The following is a 19,498-nucleotide window of genomic DNA, read 5'->3' on the forward strand; positions in this document are numbered from 1 at the left end:
AGTATTTGAGCAGTTGAGAGCAAAGTTCTCTTCATCTAACTCTGAGATTATCTTCAGCTCTGGGAACAGAGATCATCTTCTTCCCTTGGGGCAAAGGGTCTTCATCACTCCTCTCTCTCTCTGTTCAGTCTCATGGGATCACAGCTACTTCAACATCTACTTTTTCAGCATGAATGCCTTTGCTCATGTCTACAATGTGAACGCTCCTCCCCCCATATGCATTTTTATGAGTTACAATGAGGCCTGGAAAGGCTGACCTGGAACAGAGACTAGACAGATCAAAAGGGATAAAATAGGTATTTAGTGAAAGGATACCCCTTGGGCAGTGCAAGAGTCCAGCCAAGGCTACATCCAAATCAAATCCAAGATGGATCCCGGTCACGAGTTTCTACACTTTTATAAGTTTTGGTTTATCTACATACTGGGGTCAATTATCCAACCACAGCCCCAGGCTATGAAGTATCAGCCCCTTGGCTTGCCCCCTTTTCTTCACCGTTTTTTATGCTTCTTGGGTACCGGTTGTCCTTGATTCTCTAGCTAGGAAGGGATTGTTTTGTCTAACTACCCTGTGAGGAGAACTTACTAACACCTAATATGAAGTTTCAGAGTTACACACTAAGCAGCAGAGGTTCTGAAAAATATAAAAGCTAAAACCCAAGGCATCAATAGGGAAAAAGAGTCTGATATATCAATCATATCTTCTTCATAGCTTACAAGAGAAATTCAGTCGAAGAGTGAGGCATCTCCATCAGTCCCTCCCATCTGGGACCTGACTTCTACTTCACTGACCTTGGTGTCTTCATGTTGTTTCTCTGCATGTTTATCACCGTCCTTTTCCTTCACTCGAGAGAGGATGGAAGGTCTCCAAGTCTCATCTGTGCAGTGAAAGAGTTAATATCTCGCCCGAGGCCTGCAGATGGTCATGTGATCCCTGCCAGGTTGTGTCGGAGCTGTTTACAGTGGAGAGTTTTATGGCGGCTGCGCTGGGGGGGGGAGGCTAGAATCTTAGCAGCCAGGCTAGAACACAGGGGCAGCATGCCATGGGTCGATGGCTCTCCCTTCTCCTGCCTGGTGGTTTCTGGTGGAACTCTGCAGTGGCAGCATTCCAGCCACGCTGCGGACCCAGTCTGGCGGCATTGGAGGGAGGGGGACCTGGCTCGGACAGCGCTGCGTCAAAGCAGGGCCGGCCCTGCCGGGACCCGTCCCAGCAGGGCTTCCCAAGAAGGGGCTCGGCTCTGCGGCATATCCTGCCCGGCCCGGCCCGGCCCAGCCTGGCCTGGCCCCAAGGAGCGGCAGAGCCCGCCCTGCTGTCCTGTTACCTGTACTCAGCCCAGAAGGGAAAGAGAGCTTCCCAGGATTTGTTCATTTTAAAATGCATGTTCACAGAGGCGTGTTCAACTTTCTAAGTGGTTTAACAGGTTGTCAATTCTAAAAACTAATCACTGACTGGTTTTTGTCAGACATAGAGGAAGCTCTCAGCAGCTCCTCTCAGAAAAAATAATTTCTGTGGGTGTCTTCTTCCCTCCTCACGAAATGTCATATGTGTGTGAAAAACGAGGTTCACTTTCCTGGTAAAATTAAAATTGTTTAATAAAAGACAATAAGAGACAAACAAAAGAGCAAAAGGTTATAACGGCCAGGTGCTTGACATTCGGCCAAGAGCAAGCACTCACTCAGAAAACATTTCGTTAAATGCATCAATATGTTGCATATTCATAGACCTTTATGCATTATTTAAAATCATCCCCCCTCCAACCTGTAAATCAACTTTTTTTTTGTGGCTTCATCTTGTCGCCTACTCCCTGATCAATAAATTCCTTTCCTGGAGTTCTGGTGTTCGTCACCCCTATCTTCATCCAGATAGGATAATCCAAGAATGTGAAGAATTTCCTGATTATCTTTTTACCATTCTCTGAGTTAGTTATATGAACAAAAGCTTTTTACATCACCATGTTATAGTCCAAGAAAAAAATATATATTTATCACACTACTATTTTTAAGTTTTGTTAATAGCAGAACTAAAAGGAACTATATTCATACAGCAGTTTTCCAACATTATACATATAGCATTCATTTTAATATTTGCGAAAAGCCTATAATATGTACTTGTAACGTACAAAAACAGCACAATGGATTATTAGTGCAATGTGAGTCCAGATACAACATCCCCATACTTGCCATTAAGAAGGCGGATGGTAAGAGTTATCGATTAGTGCAAGATTTAAGATCAATTAACAAAATTACAGAGGACATACACCCAGTAGTAGCCAATCCCTACACCCTTTTGAACACACTGACAGACGAATTAGGGTGGTTTACGGTTGTAGACCTGATGGATGCCTTTTTCTGCATTTCTGCATTTCTGTACACAAAAACAGCCAAGAGCTCTTTGCTTTTGAGCGGGAGAATCCTGAGACAGGGAGGAAAAGTCAGCTTACTTGGACAGTTCTACTGCAGAGTTTCAAGAATAGCCCAAGAATATTTGGAAACCAGCTAGCAAAGGAATTGGAATATTGGAGGAGACAAGAGCCAGGAGGAGTTATTCTTCAATATGTGGATGACATCTTGATTGCAATTAGAACCAGAAATGGCTATATACAACTTACCATAAGTTTATTAAACTTTTTGGGACTGAGTGGGTACAGAGTTTCCAAAGACAAGGCACAGATTGTCAAGGAAGCAGTAGTTTACTTGGGGATTGAGATATTTCCTGGACACTGACAGCTCAGCAAAGAATGGAAAGAAGTCATCTGCCAACTTCCAGAGCCCCATACTGTGAGAGATGCAAGCTTTCCTGGGAATGGTAGGTTGGTGTCATTTGTGGATAGCAAATTATGGACTGCTGGTAAAACTCATATATGGAGCACTAAAAGCAGCTGGAAAAGGAATTTCATATGGACTGAAAACACAAGAGCAGCTTTTAAACAGCTAAAACACTCTCTAATGTCAGCTCCAGCACTGAGATTGCCAGATTTAACTGAACCTTTTGAACTCTGTACATATGAGAGACTGAATGTGGCTTTGGGGGTACTAGCACAGTGCCTCGGGAACCTATGGAAGGCTGTGGCCTGTTGTAACCTGGATAGCTGTTAATATGGTCGATGGTAAAGAGGCAGGAAGGGCCTTTGTATGGGTTCCAGAGAGATGTTTATTTCAGCCACGCGCATGGATAGTCCAGGGTCAGAGGCAAAGGCAAAGGCAGACCTCGTGGTGAGGGTGCAGGTTCAAGTACATGGGTGTTCAGGGTGGGGGGAGCATCAGAGACCAATTACCAGGGAACACGGGGGTGGCACAAAGGTGGGGTTAGGGCATGGGAGCCAACAGGGAAACAGCCAACAGTGACTGAAGGACTGAAGGACAGGGAAGGGACGCAGGGCCGACTAAGGGAACAAAACAAGGATACATTGGCATTTGCTGTGAGAGAAGCCTCTTGTGTCTCCCTAACTAGGGAATGCTTCTCAGGGTCTCCACAGTGGCCTACTTTTCCAAACACCTAGACAATGTTGCCCAAGGCTGGCCATGGTGCCTGAAGGCCCTGGCAGCTACTGTCATCAATTCAGGAGGCCCGAAAACTCACCCTTGGGCAACACATTGTAGTGTATGTACCCCATGCCATGGCAACTGTACTCGAACAAAAGTGAAGACATTGGCTCTCTGGCAACCCGATGCTTAAATACCAATCACTGTTATTAGAACAGGATGATGTTACCCTGAAAACTACTTCAGTTGTTTATCCTGCCATATTTCTGTGTTCTACCTTAATTGATGGTGTGCCTGAGTATGACTGTTTGCAGACAGTCAAATAGGGCTATTCTAGAAGACTAGACCTGAAGGACATGCCCCTAGAAAATCCAAATTGGGAGCTTTTTACAAATGGGAGCAGCTTCATGAGAAATGGTAAACAAATGACAGGTTATGCAGTAACCACCCAGGACAAAGTGATTGAGGCAAAGGCCCTGCCAGCAGATGTGTAATCACAAAAAACTGAACTGATTGCACTGACGAGGGCCCTAGACCTGAGCAAAGGAAAGAAGGTAAATATATGGAATGACTCTAAATAGGCATTTAGTGTTGTCCACGCCCATGAAGCCATCTGGAAGGAGAGAGGACTTCTGAATGCTCGAGGTAAACAAATCAAACATGCTGAACAGATACTTGCCCTCTTGGATGGCATCAGAAAGCCCACAGAAGTAGCTATCATGCATTTCAGAGTCATTGGAAAGGGAAAACCACTCCAGAATTGAGAATTTGCTTTGCTGATGAAGCAGCTAGTGGAATTGCAGAAAAGGTATTCTCACAGTAATTCCACAAAAAGAGATTAATTTGTCAGGGTTCACCCCAAATTATGATCAGGCATACCACAAACTAATTAAGTTCCTTAAGGCAGAGATCACAGAAAGTGAATGGGCAGTTACACCAGTGAATCAGGTTGTAGTCCCACCCGATTCTTTGGGAGCTAGCTCAAAGAGAACATGAAAACACATTTGTGGGGTTGAAAATCTTTTGAAACATCTAAAGAAGGTAGTAATAGGAAAGGGAATGACTGATATTGTACAATTAGTAGTAAACAAATGTGAAATCTGCTGTAAAAACAGTCCTGATACGAGGAAAAGAGTTGTGTTAGGAGTAACAAAGGCTGAGGATCTTCCTGGAGATTACTGGCAAATAGATTTTGTGGAGTTACCACTCAAAGAAGGATACCGGTACATACTGGTATTAGTTGATACCTTCAGCAGATGGCCTGAAGCTTACCCCTATGGCACTAACACAGCCAAGGAGGTGGTGAAAGTTTTGCTCAATCATATAATTCCGAGGTTTGGGGTTCCCTTGGGGATGCCATCAGATAAGAGACCACACTTTATCGCAACAGTGATTAAGGAAGTTAGCTGGATTTTGGGAATTACTTGGGATCTGCACACACCTTACAGACCCCAAGCAAGTGGTAAAATTGAATGTATTAATGGAACCCTTACAACACATATTAGCAAAATTAGTCAAGAAACATCGGTGACATGGGTTCAGGCCTTGCCTATAGCTTTACTGAGGATCCGCATACAACCAAGCCAGAGGGATAACATCAGTCCCTATGAAATATTGTATGGCAGGCCATACCAGATTCTGCATGTTCCAGGTGAAATTCATATGAGGGGGAAACTTGATTTACAGAGATATCTAATGGCTTTAGGTTCCACTTTGCAGAAGCTCCAGAATTCCACCATGTTATCCAGACCCATAGGACTGAACAAACTTGCACATCCGTTCCAACCTGGAGACTGGGTCTGTGTTAAGTGATGGGACAGTGATCGTCTACAAGTCAAGTGGAAGGGACCATTCCAAGTCCTGCTGACTACCCTCACCACAGTCAAAGTCACTGGCAAAGGATTCTGGATTCAGTACTCCAGAGTTAAGAAAGTTTCTGCTCCTGAAACAACTGGGAAAACAGAGACTCATGCAAATGACGACGTGATTAAAATTACTTTTCTTTTGTGCTTAAAGAACTGTTCATAATAGTTATAATTCTTCTTTGCATGATAGCTGACTGCATAAACATTACTGTTGTTAGATATTTACTGTTGTTAAATACATATTACTAGTGGATATTTAGTATAGACACTCAACAAGGTAGAGGCCTTGTCATACCTATAAAGGGGGGGGAATGATGCCTTAAGTTTTTAGCGTTATAGACTAAACTTATATCTGTTTGAGAAACTCATGACCGTCATCCATCTTGGGTGTAGTCTCTGCGAGGCTTTTGCACTGCCCAAGGTGTATCTATTGAAGGCCTTTAAAAAATACCCACTTTATTCTCTAACTCAGTCTAGCCTCTGTCCTAGGTAGCTATTCCAAGGCATCACCACCGGCACCACACAAGCCGCGCTGGCTGCTGGCTTCACTCAGTGCTTCTCATGAGAGGCGCTGAAAAGGAAAAAGCTGCTGCCGCTGCTTCTGCCCTTCTGTTCGCATCATGGCTCGCTAGAAGTGGCTAAGCAAATTAAGTTAATTGCGAGCCATGTTGAGATGGCAATAGCCGCGTGGCGCCACCTTGGCCGCGCCACCTCAGCCGCATAGGCAGTCCTGGCACTGGCCCAGCTGGGTCAGGAAGGGGCCCGGAGACCACAGAGTCTTGGCCACATGGCTGCTTGCGGTGTTGGAATGGTTCCCCTGGCAGCATGGCCCCGGCCGCACCGGAAAGAGGCCCCACAGTCCCCTCACCACCCCTCAGAGGGCAGGAAGAAAGAGGTTTCTTGCAGTTTTTTTTTCTTTCTTAAATATGCTATCATAGAGGCCTTACCAGCTTTTCTATTTGGCTTAGCAGTGTGCCTATTCTCAGAGCCAGCCAACAATTGGTTTTGCCAGGCATAGACAAAGCTTCTAGCAGCTCCTCACAGAAAAATCACTTCTATGGCTGGCTTCTTCCCTCCTCACCAAAAATCAAGCCATGCAAAACCAACACAATTGCTTTCCCATCAGATGTGAACCAGGTGGTTGAAATCCCCCATCAGGAGAGTTTGTGAGCATGATGTTTCCTCTAGGTGAAGCTGTTTCCTCCCTAATTCTTTTGGGACAATTTCCAGGTGTTTCCCTGTTGCTTTTCAAATATGACAGAGAGTGGCTTGGCAACTACATCAGCCCATTCCCTCAAGACTCTGGGATGTAGCTCATCAGGTCCCATGGAGTTATGTATAATGAGGTTCCTCAGGTGGTCACAAACCTGATCTTCTCTTACAGTGGGAAGCACTTTGCTCCCCTAGTCCCCATTCTGCTGTCCATCCACTTGAGAGGTGTGGGAAGAGAGGTTGCCATTGAAGACTGAGGCAAAAACGTTGTTAAGTATCTCAGCCTTTTCCGCATCTGTTGTTGCCAGTTTGCTATTTGTGTTAATCATGGGGGTTACACCTTCTTTGACCTTCCTTTTCTGGTAAACAGACCTTTAGAAGCCCTTGTAATTCTTTGCATCCCTTGCCAAGTTCAGCTCCAGACATGCCATGACCTTCCTCACCCAATCCCTCTTTTCCCTTTGAGAAAGGTGAATCTAATCTGATGCCAGCATGCCTGGTGCTGTGTGAGCCATCCCATTGTCAAAACCCACAAAATTGTGGCAGTGACATCAACTGCAGAGCCATGTATTAATAGACTGGGTCAATTTGTTTCTTCAAATGTTGCTGCCTGCAACTGGAAGGACAGAAAATTACCTGTGCTTCAGATTCCCTCACCAACCATCCCAAGTCCCTGAAGCCTCTTTGATAACCCTTGGACTACGTGTTACAGCTTTATTGCTACCTACATGGAAGAGCAGTAATTGATAATAGTCCAAGGGCAGTACTAGGCTAGGAAGTTTCCTAGTGATGTCCTTAATCCAGGCCCCAGGGAAACAGCAGAGATCCCTAAGTGAGTCTGTCCAGCATATTGGACCCTCTGTTCCCCTCAGAAGGGAGTCACCTACAACTATAACCCATATTTTTTTCCTTGTGGAGGTGGTTGTGATACAGGCGGTAGGCTTTTCTAACCTTGGCAACACCTCTGGTGGAGATGGACAATTATCCACATTGTCTATTCACTGGCCTTTCACATCCAGAGCCTCATACCTATTGTACAGAGGCACCTGGGAGGGTGAGGTGGGCAAAGAAGGGGCTTACCTGCCACCCTGAGCATAGAGTTTCCTCCATTCACTCCTTTTTTTTAAGCTGCTGCCTTCAGCTTGATGGGGGGAGGATACAGGATCCCCTTGATCTTGGTTTTTGTTTTCCTGGTGACTGTTCCTGTTTATGTCTTGAGAAAGACAGAACATGGTTCCACCAGTTTTTTTCTCATACTGATTTGAGCAAACAGATTGCAGTTTCATTTCCAAGTTGCCAGTATATGGGACACCATCCCTTTCAAGAAGGGCTCAAACTTAGCAAACAATTTTTCATTCCTAGGACTATCATTGCAGACAAGGCAAAAGATTCTGAGCAAAGGGAAAAAGTTACCTTCTTCCCCTTAGCAGATGTGGTGACTGTGACTCATGAGTACCAGATGGAGGTTGTCACCACAGCACCAATTATTGGGATATGAAACTGAAACTTTTGTAAGGCCCCAAGCTATTTTAGGAGGATTTTCCTTATGCTAGAATCAGTTCAGGGTGGATCCAATTTCCCATCACACCTGGCCATTTAGAGGGTGGAGTTGACAACGGACTGGGTTTATAAAATCCTTCAAATCTTACTCACATTAGTTCTGCTCTTGTCTTCCTCAGTTCTTCCACTCCTAGCTCATATCCTAGTGATTTGTCATTTTCTTTTTAAAGAAAAGAGCTCTAGCTTTCCTAGAGAACTAAAAAAACAGACGTTTAACTGCAGCCAATGAACTTTTCTTTTAAAAAAGAAAACCCAAAACTTTTATGATTGCAGAGATAAATTGAAAGGTCAGAGTAGGATGCAAACTGACTCAGTACTGGTTGTCCAAGTGTACATACAGAGAGCTTTGGTGCCTGTGCTGCTGCCCTGAGCACAGTTAGAACTGGACAGCATTTATTAGGCTTTGCTGCTGCTGCTCAGAATTACTGAAACCACAGAAGAACAAGGTCATTTTTGTGCTGGCTGTAACAAAGCTCTGAGAAGTACATTAAAGTTACTAACTGGGAAGCAGTTCTGTCTTAGGGTGCTGGAGAGATTCTTCCTTCTTCTCAGATTGGGGGAGCAGTAACATAGCATTAGATCTTCACTGCAAATGGATGAATTCAGAGGCTACATTGTGACCTGTCCCAGCCCCAAGGCTCCATTTTATTTGAACCACTAGAAAAAAAAAATATTTTCCATAAACACACCAAAATAGTTTTCTCTCCCTCCTGCTCATGGATGACAACATCCACAGGATGACAGATGGTAATATCTGCCTATGGCCACAGTCAGCCTGACATAGTATCTCCTAGAGCATTTGAACCACACCACACACAGTGCCTTTATCTATTCCTTCTGAAGGACCCCAATACAGCCCATCAGAGGACAGTGTCTAGCAATAAGATAGCTGTCCCATGTGTCCTGCCTAATTTATTGAAGAAAAGAAGCATGGATAAGTACTAAGTATCAAGGGGTCACTTCCTTTCCAGCAATAAAACTGACAACTTCTTGCAACTCTTAATACCCTCCCAAAAGAGGCTCAAAGCACTAACTTTCCAGAAATATAAAAATACACTGTACTACTATTATTCCAACTGGAGAAGTGCATCAGAAGCATATCTCTCAGCTCATCTTAATCCCTGGAGCACAGAAGAGGAAAAGGAAGAATATTCTCCCTTTCAATTCAAAACAGCTTCAAAAATTGGATGTTGTTTAGCAACAGACCAGTAGGAAAAAATGTAAATCCCTGCTCCAAGAAGTGGATTCCAACAAAACCTTTGAAGCTACTAGTCAGGACAGAGCAGTATGGTTTTACTGTAATTAAGTTTTATTTAGTTAAATCCAACCCACAAAAATACTATCACCTTTAAATGGAACTTTGCTTAAGGATGGAGTTGACACCAAATACTGCTATAGATACAAATAGAAGATGGAATTTGGGGAGGAGAAGAAGAAAAAAAATGTAAAGCTCCCCAGAATGTTATACCCTCCCACTGTGTCTTCATTAATTATTTCTCAGTGCATAGTCCTCTTTTGACTAAATTAAGCTTAACCACATAGCACAGCATCATTTTTCTGCCATAGAGAAAAACATCAAGTCTCTCATTTCATAGGATGGCTACATTATACAGAAGCACTCATATTTAGAGCACTACCTACTAAGTTTGTCTTAAATATAACCCAAGGAAAGAATAGTCTGTAAGTATTGACTGGATGTTTCAGTCCCAGCAAAGCTAGAGGCAGGTTAGTAATATTTTTGAAGACTTGTAAACTAAGAATTTATGAATCAGTAGGAATCAAAGTTTAAATAGGCTGTTAAGAAAAAAGGAAAAAGTAATAAGTCCAGCTCGATTTCCACAGCTTGCTAAATACAATCACTGGTTACTGAGAGGAAGCAGACATCATACCCAAGCTTCTTAAAATAATGCCAGCTTTTATTAAACAGGAATTATTTAAGTGTTGTTTAGCTATCTCTGCCCCATACTTTTTGCAGGTTCTCAGTTATAATTTATAAAGGCACAGAAGCTCACAGAAGACTGGCAAGTATCTGAAGCAATTGATGGCCAGTTAGGTATATTTACTCTTCCTTGCACTGCTGTCTTTCCTGCACTGGTGGAGACAAGGATGTATCAGAATAAAAAGGTATGCTACAGATATGCACTGCATCTCTAGCACATAGGCAGGAGCTTTAGTTTTTAGCATATTAAGCTGTTCCCTTGAAAGTACAGTTCCCTCACCGTCACAAAGGATCTTGTCTCAGACTTTTTGAAATGGGACAAAAAGGGTTCTCTTTGTTTGTGGGGGTTTTTTTGTTTTTTTTTCCTTTGGTCTGATTTCTTTTCTTTTTACTTTAAAACAATTTTACCAGTGCTTAACATCCTGGAAAATGCACTTCTGAGAATTTTTAAAATATGTTGCTTCTCTTTCTTTGTCATAGGTGAATATATGAGCAAAGAATGCCTTTTGTTCCTTATGTTAGTGGATTAATGCCAGTCTTCACTCAGTTTCTGCCCAAGAATTACTATGTTGTCTGTCATGGCAAAGTAGCTATTTGGTCTAATGCAAGGAAGGCTAAAGTAAAATGCAGTTTAAAGGAAGGAAGTCAGAGAAGATAAAAAGATTTATTAGTGTAGGATGCTTGTGAGAAATGAAGCCCACTCCTCAGTAAAAATTTAAAGAAAATTTAATAAGAGACAATAGGGGACAAAGTCAATAAAGCAAAAGGAATAGTGCTAGGTGCTTAGCCACAGCCAGAGGCATACCAGTCAACACGGTAACATCCCTTATATACCCTGGGTATTGCATAAGCCTAATACATATTTACAAACGGTTATACATATTCAAACATTTTAGCGCAGTTCCTCCTCCATCCCTCCCCTTCAGAGCATGTGCAGTCATTCTCGTCGTGGTCATTGCTACTTTTCGATACATTCAACATGCCTCGATTCTTTCATTGGTTAAATGTTAACATTACAACAAATCCCAACCAACACTGGTATCACAACACAGCATTCGGATTAAAAGAACTCTAAGCTTTAGTAAAACTTCTTTTACAAAGGTCAACATTATAAAACACATAGTATTCACTCTAACAATTGCAAAAGCCAACACTGTAATATATTTATCACAATGCTTATCCACAAGAAGGCAGTCTAATGGTGTTTCCATTTAGACCGCCAGTCCACTTTCTGTACGTTATTGTCTTAGGGTGGTTTTTCTATTCCGACCATCTGCTCTATGCCCAGAAATGGTTGCTGTAACTTTAAGGTGGGTCCGGGGAAGGGAGAAGCCAGAAGCCTTGGGGCTCTTGCGAGGGCTTCTAAAAAGCCTCGCTGCCCAGGCATCCTTTGTGCTTGGGTTTTGTTAGCTTAAACAAGAAGTTTGGGGTTTTTGCCTTTCCCTGGCCTTGGAGACTGCAACAGCAATCATTCGGCAGCTTTTTTCTTGAATTGGACGGTTTGGTTTTGGTCTGAGATCAGAGAGAACAATCACCGGGAGATGAGTTGGCCAGGAACCGGCGGGAAGGCGACCTGGGTCCTGGCCACAGACCTGGGAAAAGCCGAGCCGGCAAAAGAAAGGACACCAAATTTGCTGTGAAGAGGGGACCAACACCAGCGATTCACCAGGTTCCCATCTGTTTTGCCCGAGCCGGACCATGAACCTTTTGTTATGTTGCTTTTTATTTTTCCTTGACACAGGAGCCAGGGCCATTTTTTTTCTCCCCACCACCGTGCCAGCCAGTGTGTTTTGGTTTTTTTATTTTTTCTTTCCCTGGCTTTTTTTTTTTTTTTTTTTTTTTTTTTTTGTTTCAGAGTGTATGTGTGTGGGTAAGGTCTACCAATTCAATATCTAGCATTTATTAGTGCTTTTTTTCCCATGCGGTGTGGGCACTGTCAATAAACGGTTGGGTTTTTTTCACTTTCATGCACTAGGTATTAATTTCTTATTGGCAGAAAGGGATTGTTGGAACCCTCTTTTTAGAGGATACACTAATTCCAGAGCATTTTTCTTGTAAACTTGTCTCTAAACAGAGACAATTATATCAGGGCCCCTGGTTGAACATGGGGTTGGTTACCTTGCGAGAGGCAGGAAATAAAACAGAGTTTTTTTCCGGGTTACCTCCTTCAAAATGTGTTTTCACAGAGCGAACTAACTTTCTCCAATTGGTTTCTCAGGCTGTCAATAATCAAACCAGCCTCCAATTGGTCCCATCAACTCACAGAGGAAATTCTCATGGAGAAAAATTGTGTGTGTGCCCTCCCCCAGGTGCCTTCAATGCATAACCAGCACAAGAAGCTATTTGAAAAAAAAATACTTTTTCATCAAATTTGCTTTTATTTTTATACTAGAAGAAATTAAATTCTTAAAAGTTTAGGGAAGCTTTTTTACTTTGAAATTCTGAATCTTCTAAATCAGTTCAATATGTTTAATTTTAAGAAATCACTTTCACATTATCATTTTACTTGGAATGGTGATGCTTTTATCCCTAGTAAGTTAGTAGTGAGCTAAATTGTCCCAACAGATATCCCAGTGCAGGGATCCTTATGAGGAAGAAATAATTCATTCCCAGGGTCTATTTTCAATAAATATAAACTGAATGTGCTCATTCCTTGAGAAAATACAGAGTAGCCTTAATTCACACAGATCTGGGACTCTGGCACACATGCCCTCTCCTTCAGTCCATCTTAGAATGACTTCATACATCAAGTATCAAGCCACAAAAAAAATCAGAGGACACAGATGAATGTCAAGAATTAGAATGTTTGTATCTTTTCATTATTGTAGAATACTGTTAAAGCACACTTGGTATTTTAAGTACGTTTTCCTAAATGCTTTTAGATTCTAGCCTGACACCAGTTTCAGAATCATCATGAAATTTAATTAAAATAAAAACTTGCACTTTGAAAGGGCTCATTCACTGCTGCTGGTTTATTTTCACTTCAACAGAGCGACTCTAAAGAGCTGGCAATATTTACCCTAGAGGATTTGGTTTAAAAGGCTACTAAAAGCAAAACATTATTTTTTAAACACCTTAAATTTAAAAAAGTTTCTGAACATAACAAATGAAACTATTTAAGAAAACATTGTAAACCCAAAGATATTCACCAAGCACATTTTCTTCATTGACCAATCTTAAGACAATATCTTCATCAACACTCATCACTATTATCCAGTTTTCCTGTGTTTAAATTTCCAGTCACTACACTGCAAAGTAGTGATATTCCCTACCATTACCTATAGCAGTGTTTTTCAAAATTTTCAAGAGATAAATCACAGAATACATTTGGAATCCATAAAACCTACAGCTTTCTTATAAGAATTGCTTAGTTATCTAAAAACCCATAAAGAAACAGGTTAAAAAGGATTCACTTTAGTATTTTAAAATCATCTGTTTCAGCAGACCCATCAGTCATTTTGTATTTGATTATTTTAGTGCTAACACTGTGAATAATGTTCTTATGTTTTTTTCTTAAAGCTTTACGAGCTCTCTAACCTCCCCGAGTTTCTTCCTCTTAATCTCTAACTCCCTACTGTTTCAGTACATGAATCTGTACTCTTGTTCAGCTTAAATGCCATGTCTCCTCTTAATGGTTGGTTGTTGTTCTTCATATTTCCAGATAATTGTTAACACCAGGGTGACTTGTGTTGCCCAGCATTAGGTTGTCTGCAATCCTTTTTTATATATTTAGACTATTGTTTGTTCCATATAAACACAACTGTGCAGCTATATGTGATCTTTCTTTTAAATTACTATAACTAATAGAAAGATTAAGCCCTGCATGTATTACTAGAATGAGCAAAAATGCATGCAAGTGGCCTAATGTTTTGAAACATTACTAAGAATCAATTTTACCGAATGGTGGTCAAGTATCTTTCCAAGCATTTTTGCAGCTGTTCCTTCCTCTCTGCATAGCTCTGGAATACAGACCTCCCAAAACCATAAGGCAGAAAAAGAGGAATGATCAACTCAGCAAGGTCTTTGCACAAGAATATCCACTGAAAGATAAATTAACAATAAATTTAAATATAGTTTGGGTATGGCTTTAACACATTTTACTTTCTTCCCTGGAATTAACACATCTTCCTACTTGCTTTCAGAAAGTTAAAGGAACTCAAGGAGCAATACTAGTGGGACAAAGGAACTTCAGACGCATTATAATTTGCAAATAATTATGGAGCTACACCAATGCAGAGGGAGCCCAAGGAGAACCATACCTCGTGCTTATGGCAGAATTTCAAGATTAAAGATGCCATTACTTCTTAATGTATTCCCTAGCTCAGAAATGAAAAATGCTTCAAGAGCATCCTGTGTAGCTATTAATATTCTTACTTAAGGGGAAGTAGACATTCCTGCTGAGTAGTAGATGGATTAAAAAGGTGGATCTCAGTTTTCACTATAAAGCTTCTTTATTATGACAGGAAGAATTCTTCCAGTGGCATTAGTGTGTTATTTTTATTTTAGCAGGTGGTTAATACCTGGTAAACAAAAGCCATTACCCAATTTAGAAGGGCATTTTTACTGACTTACTAGACACTTGTTTAAAACAGAAATAGCGCTAGAATAACACAGAAGAAAAAATACTTTAAGATGTGAACAATTATTAACAGAGCAATGGGGTGAAAATTAAATATAAATTTCCTCTGTTCTTGTACACATGTAATCATTAATTTCTTCCTATTTGCTATATATTCCATTTATCTGCTCTCAGAAATACTGAAATCAATACCATATTAATAGTAAAATAAAGTGCTTCATCCTTATCTCTTGTCTGTAGCATTCAGGCTCCCAAATACCTCTAAAATTTAGTAGGAATTAAGTTATAAATCCAGTAGATCACTTCTAAAGTATATATCTGTGGGACATATATTGAGAAAGTAAGAAAATTACAGCCTGAAAAATATTCCAGGCTAGAGCTTTTCAGCTCTGTTCCCAGCCGATAAGCTGGTCCAGCTCAAGGCTAGGGAGAATTTCTCCCAGGGTGATAATTTGGTCAAAATAAAAAGGAATTAATAACAAGATAGAACACCTGTTGTGGTGTGTGATCAGGCCCTGGCAATGGGGTGTCTTCTCTCTGAACCAATCACCTTTTCTCTACTCTTGGAATTGCGAGTCATGCTATAAAACCAAGTGTGTTTCTGAATAAACTTGTCTCTTTCTTTCTGTCATGAAAGACGACCATGTAGCTGTGCATCTTATTTCCGCCGCACTTAAAGGGTTAAAACCCCTTTCCACGGCTACATATATCCAAAATTATGAAAATGTAAGTTAATATCTCAGCAAGGTATCTGTGAACTTACAAAACTGGTACCTCAAGAGTAACTGTTTTGTACCGTCTATACCCAGAAGCACAAGCATCAGTTTATAGTCATTTCCTGTTCAGAAGGTAGAGCTCATGATCCCAAAAAACCACGACCTTATAGCATATACAGAAAATGAACTCTGCAGAACACAGTTGAGTCCCTGTATGTAGTCTGCAATTTAAACTCCTTGATTAAAATCCATAAGTCATTTTCTTAATATGCGCAACTGACAATAGAAAAATAAGTTCTTTACCTAGATGTAAAAAGATTACCTATGAAATGAAAAATCAATGCTACTGTCTATGAGCTTAGCAGTAAGTAAAAAAGCAAATATCTGCTTATTTTAAACTATCTTCAGGTTTTCTGTTGATCTTTTTTTAAAACCCAGCCTACAAATCTTATACAGTTCACTGAATTTCTCATTCAATTTTAATGGGAAACAGTTTCTGCAAAGCTCTTTAAACACCTGTTAAAAGAATAAGCTATTGATGTAGTCTCAGGTTTTGGTGAAAACAAAAAGTAGATATCAAGTTTCAAGTCAGCTTGATGCTATTTGTACTTCTTAGATCTTACACCTGACACACTTGATATTCTTTCACTGATTTCCCTGATGGAGCCATCTCCCAATTTTGCATTTCCCAGATGAACACTTACATTATATCATAGAAAACGTAGTCTACCTAGGTAAACTAGTCTACGTGAATGAAGCAACTAGGCACTCAAATCACGGCTTCTGCATCGTATACTATCAAGTCCTGTTCATTGTTAAATTCAAGCAAGATGAATAAGTGTTTTCAATTGCAAGTTGCTATGCAGGAGTCTTATATTCTCAACCTGCTGCTACTGTGGGTAATCAGCTATTTTTTTTTTCAGGAAGGCTATTTGATTTAAAGAGTCGGTATGATCCCATATATCACTATGTTTTTTACTGAATCCTGAAAAATAAAAAGAATACTTGTCACTTGATGCTCTGCAGCAACTGCGAGCATTATGCACCCTACCGCTTGCAAAAAAATTAATCGGGACAGATAGCCAACACTAGCATTTTTACAGACTTTTTTTTAACATCAGGGCAAACACAACGCGTTAGTAGCGTTCAATTTACTCACCGTGGGTTATGTTACGGAGCCTTTCATCTTGGGCTACCAGAGTGGTTCCAAGCCAGACCTGTGAGGCGAGTCGGCTGCGTGGAGCCCGCACCAGGCTACAACCAGCCCACACACAAACACGTCCACAGCGCGCGCGCGACCAGCGAGACAGCACACGTCGGGCACCCCACGGGACGGGAGCCCACCCCGAGGCCCAACGGCCGTAGATACCGTAGTGTCTCCAATAAAAGAGAAATTTAAGTTGCGCCTTACTGAGCTGTCTCAAGGGCTTGTTACGCGTGGATTCAGCCACTCCAGATCTTACCCCAGAAGAACAGCACCCCGACAGCAACACCCCAGCTTCGCCAATTTCAGCCCGCTTCTGAGGCAGGAGCCCAGGCCAGGCCACTCGACTCCACATGGAGCCACCCATAAACACCTTCTACCTGCCCTCCGAGGCGCCTCTGCTGCCTCCCAGCAGCCCTCAACTCCCACGGATCTCCGGCAAAAGGCGGGCTTCCCTCTCTTCCCCCAGGAAAGACGTTTGAGGCAGGCCAGGACCCCACCTTTTTGTGGAGGAGAGTGGCTACCTCAGCCGTTACTATACTTTCCAGCTGCGGGATTGAGTTTTAACCCACCCCCGCCGGTTTTCCTAGCGGAGGTGACCGGGTTGAGACCGCGACGGCCCCACCCCCACATTCCATTCCATGGTGTCATAGAGGGGCTCCACCAGCCACGCTCCCCTTTCCCACCAGGTATGTAAGGTGCTCTCAGACTTGCACGTATGACGTCAGGGGAAAAGAAGGCGACCGACACATCAGCACAGCGTCTCTGCACCAGGAGCGCGCACACCATCCTCCACCCACGCAGAGATCAAGCTTTCCTCAGGCCATTCTATTTACGTTTATGGCGTCTATTTGCATAAGACTCCGCCCCCCACGGTGGGCGAGCAGCCGGTACCGCCCCTTGCGGCCATGTAAAGGAAGAGGGGGCGTGACCCAGAGGTGGCTCGCGGCCTTCCTGGTGTCGTTTATAGGGTATACCCACTTCCGCTATCCGCTTAGAAGCAGTGCGATCATGGCGGAGCGTGGTCAGCTCTCTTTCCCCGCTAAGCGCCTCTGCTGCAGACCTGGCTATGGCTCGGCCAGTAGGCCAGGCCAATGGGCGGGCGGCACTAGCCTCAGCAATGGGGCGCTCTGCGCCGGACCCTCCTCCGCAACTGCTACCGTAGCTGCTGCCGCTCTGGGGCTGCTACCGCTCGACAAGACCCAGAGCCCCGAGTCCCTGCTGGACATCGCGGCTCGCAAGGTGGCGGAGAAGTGGCCTTTCCAACAGGTGGAAGAGCGCTTCGAACGGATCCCAGAGCCGGTGCAACGTAGGATTGTCTACTGGTCTTTCCCCCGCAGCGAGAGGGAAATCTGCATGTACTCCTCCTTCAACACCGGGGCCGAGGATCTCACCACTGCGCCCGGGGGGACCGCCGCCGGTAGCGCGCCCGGCGGGGGTGCGGACACCACCGCCGTCGAGGAGAACCGCCTGCCTTTTCGTCGGGGCATTGTTCTGCTAGATGGGGGCTATGTCGATAATGTCCTGCAAGTCGGTGAGTTACCGGCCGGGACCGCGTTGCGGAGCTGGGCCACGGCCACTTGGGTAGGGCGCTGCTGGTCTCAGACGTGGGTCTCCCCCTGACGCGTCACCCGCCTATTATCCGGGGAGCCGCCTCTTGCTGCGCGGCCTGGCGGCCTCAGCCACCCCACCTCCTTGGCGTGTGCGACTCTCCCCCTCCTCCCGCTCTCCCCGCGGTACGGCCTTCACTCTCAGGCTGTAGTTCGGGTCGGGCAACTTCCTCTTCCAGTCTCCTCCTCAGATTCAGAACACGGAATAACTCCTTCGCTTTGCTCCGTGACGTATCCACGATGCCTGCCGCCAACGGCCGGCCCGGTCTCTGACAGAAGGGTTGGGCACGCTGCCCTTTGCCTGTCCCTTTAACTTTTCCGACGCCTTCTGCCTTCTCCATGTAATCCCGTTTGGCTCTGCTTCCTTCCAGCTCCCCACATTTGGCAATCCGGGTCATCACCATACCCTGAGCCACAATAGCAAGGAGATGCCTCCGCTTCCCCCCTCTTCAGAACCGCTGGTTGAAATGAATCAGCAGAAGGGGAACGACGGGGGAAGTGGGTGGGAGGCGCCTCGATCCAAAATAAAGAATTAAAAGAGGGTGCGGGCCCCCAGGAGTGGGTGTGCGGTTAAAGCTACAAACAAAGGCATTTCTAGGGCGGCGGCGAGCCAGAGGGTGGAGGCGCGATTTGCTCAGGCCCCACCACTGGGGGGAGCGGGGGAGGCATGTGCATGTCACGGCGGGGAGCTGCTACAGCTCGGGCGCGGAGGGGCTCACGGATTACTTTAGAACGAGCCCCTGCGTGACAATGGCAAGGTGAGGAGAAAATCGCTGCTCTTTCTTCTTCTGGAGCAATACTTCCCTCCCCCCTTCCGCTGCTGCTCCTGCATGAAGCGACCGCCGCCTTCCACTGTTTTTCCCCCTCTGAGAGCTGGTGCCCCTGGTTCCTACCTCTGTTTAAAGGGCACTGGAGGTTGGTACTCTCCGCCCCTATGGGGGGGGGGGGGGAACAGTTTTGCCTTGCCATGTATCTATGTGTGTGAGTGAGAGCTACTACTCCCACCCGCAAGCAGGCCCCGTTGGGGTGGTGGTGGCTCTATGAGGAAGGGGTTTATGCCTTCCCCAGGAAACTTTCGCCGAGGGTGCTGCTCTTGCACTTTGTGCGGCCCGGGCGCATTTACTGTACGCATCGCTACGCGCATTGCTGTGCGGCGGTGCCTCGCGCTGGAGGCGGCGACTGGACACTTTGTTCTCATTTTAACGTTTATGTTCTCGTTGGTTTTCTGCCCCCCACCGAAAGGGCAAACCAGACAAAAGACTATCGCTTCTCACTGCCGGCTCGACAATTGGGGCAGGGCGAGACAGAAGGACCGGCCGCGCGGAGCTGCCGT

The 19,498-nt window shown here is 44.0% G+C and overlaps 1 protein-coding gene and 1 long non-coding RNA gene across 2 annotated transcripts in view; one reads left to right on the top strand and one right to left on the bottom strand.

Moving 5' to 3' along the window:
* LOC148220402 (uncharacterized) overlaps positions 1-17,672 on the bottom strand; it is a 56,358-nt gene extending 38,686 nt beyond the window's left edge. The window contains exon 1 of the long non-coding RNA XR_015799092.1: positions 16,511-17,672. This is a non-coding gene — a long non-coding RNA (uncharacterized LOC148220402). The remainder of the gene's footprint in view (positions 1-16,510) is intronic.
* The window catches only part of LOC148220403 (zinc finger SWIM domain-containing protein 6), a 284,732-nt gene continuing 282,785 nt past the window's right edge, over positions 17,552-19,498 (top strand). Inside the window, exon 1 of the mRNA XM_088155656.1 lies at positions 17,552-18,089. Within this exon, the coding sequence (XP_088011782.1) occupies positions 17,567-18,089 (523 nt within the window). The 5' untranslated portion in view covers positions 17,552-17,566. The remainder of the gene's footprint in view (positions 18,090-19,498) is intronic.

This window comes from Sturnus vulgaris, chromosome W (genome assembly GCF_052056855.1).
Source record: "Sturnus vulgaris isolate bStuVul1 chromosome W, bStuVul1.hap1, whole genome shotgun sequence".
NCBI classification, from domain to species: Eukaryota; Metazoa; Chordata; class Aves; order Passeriformes; family Sturnidae; genus Sturnus; species Sturnus vulgaris.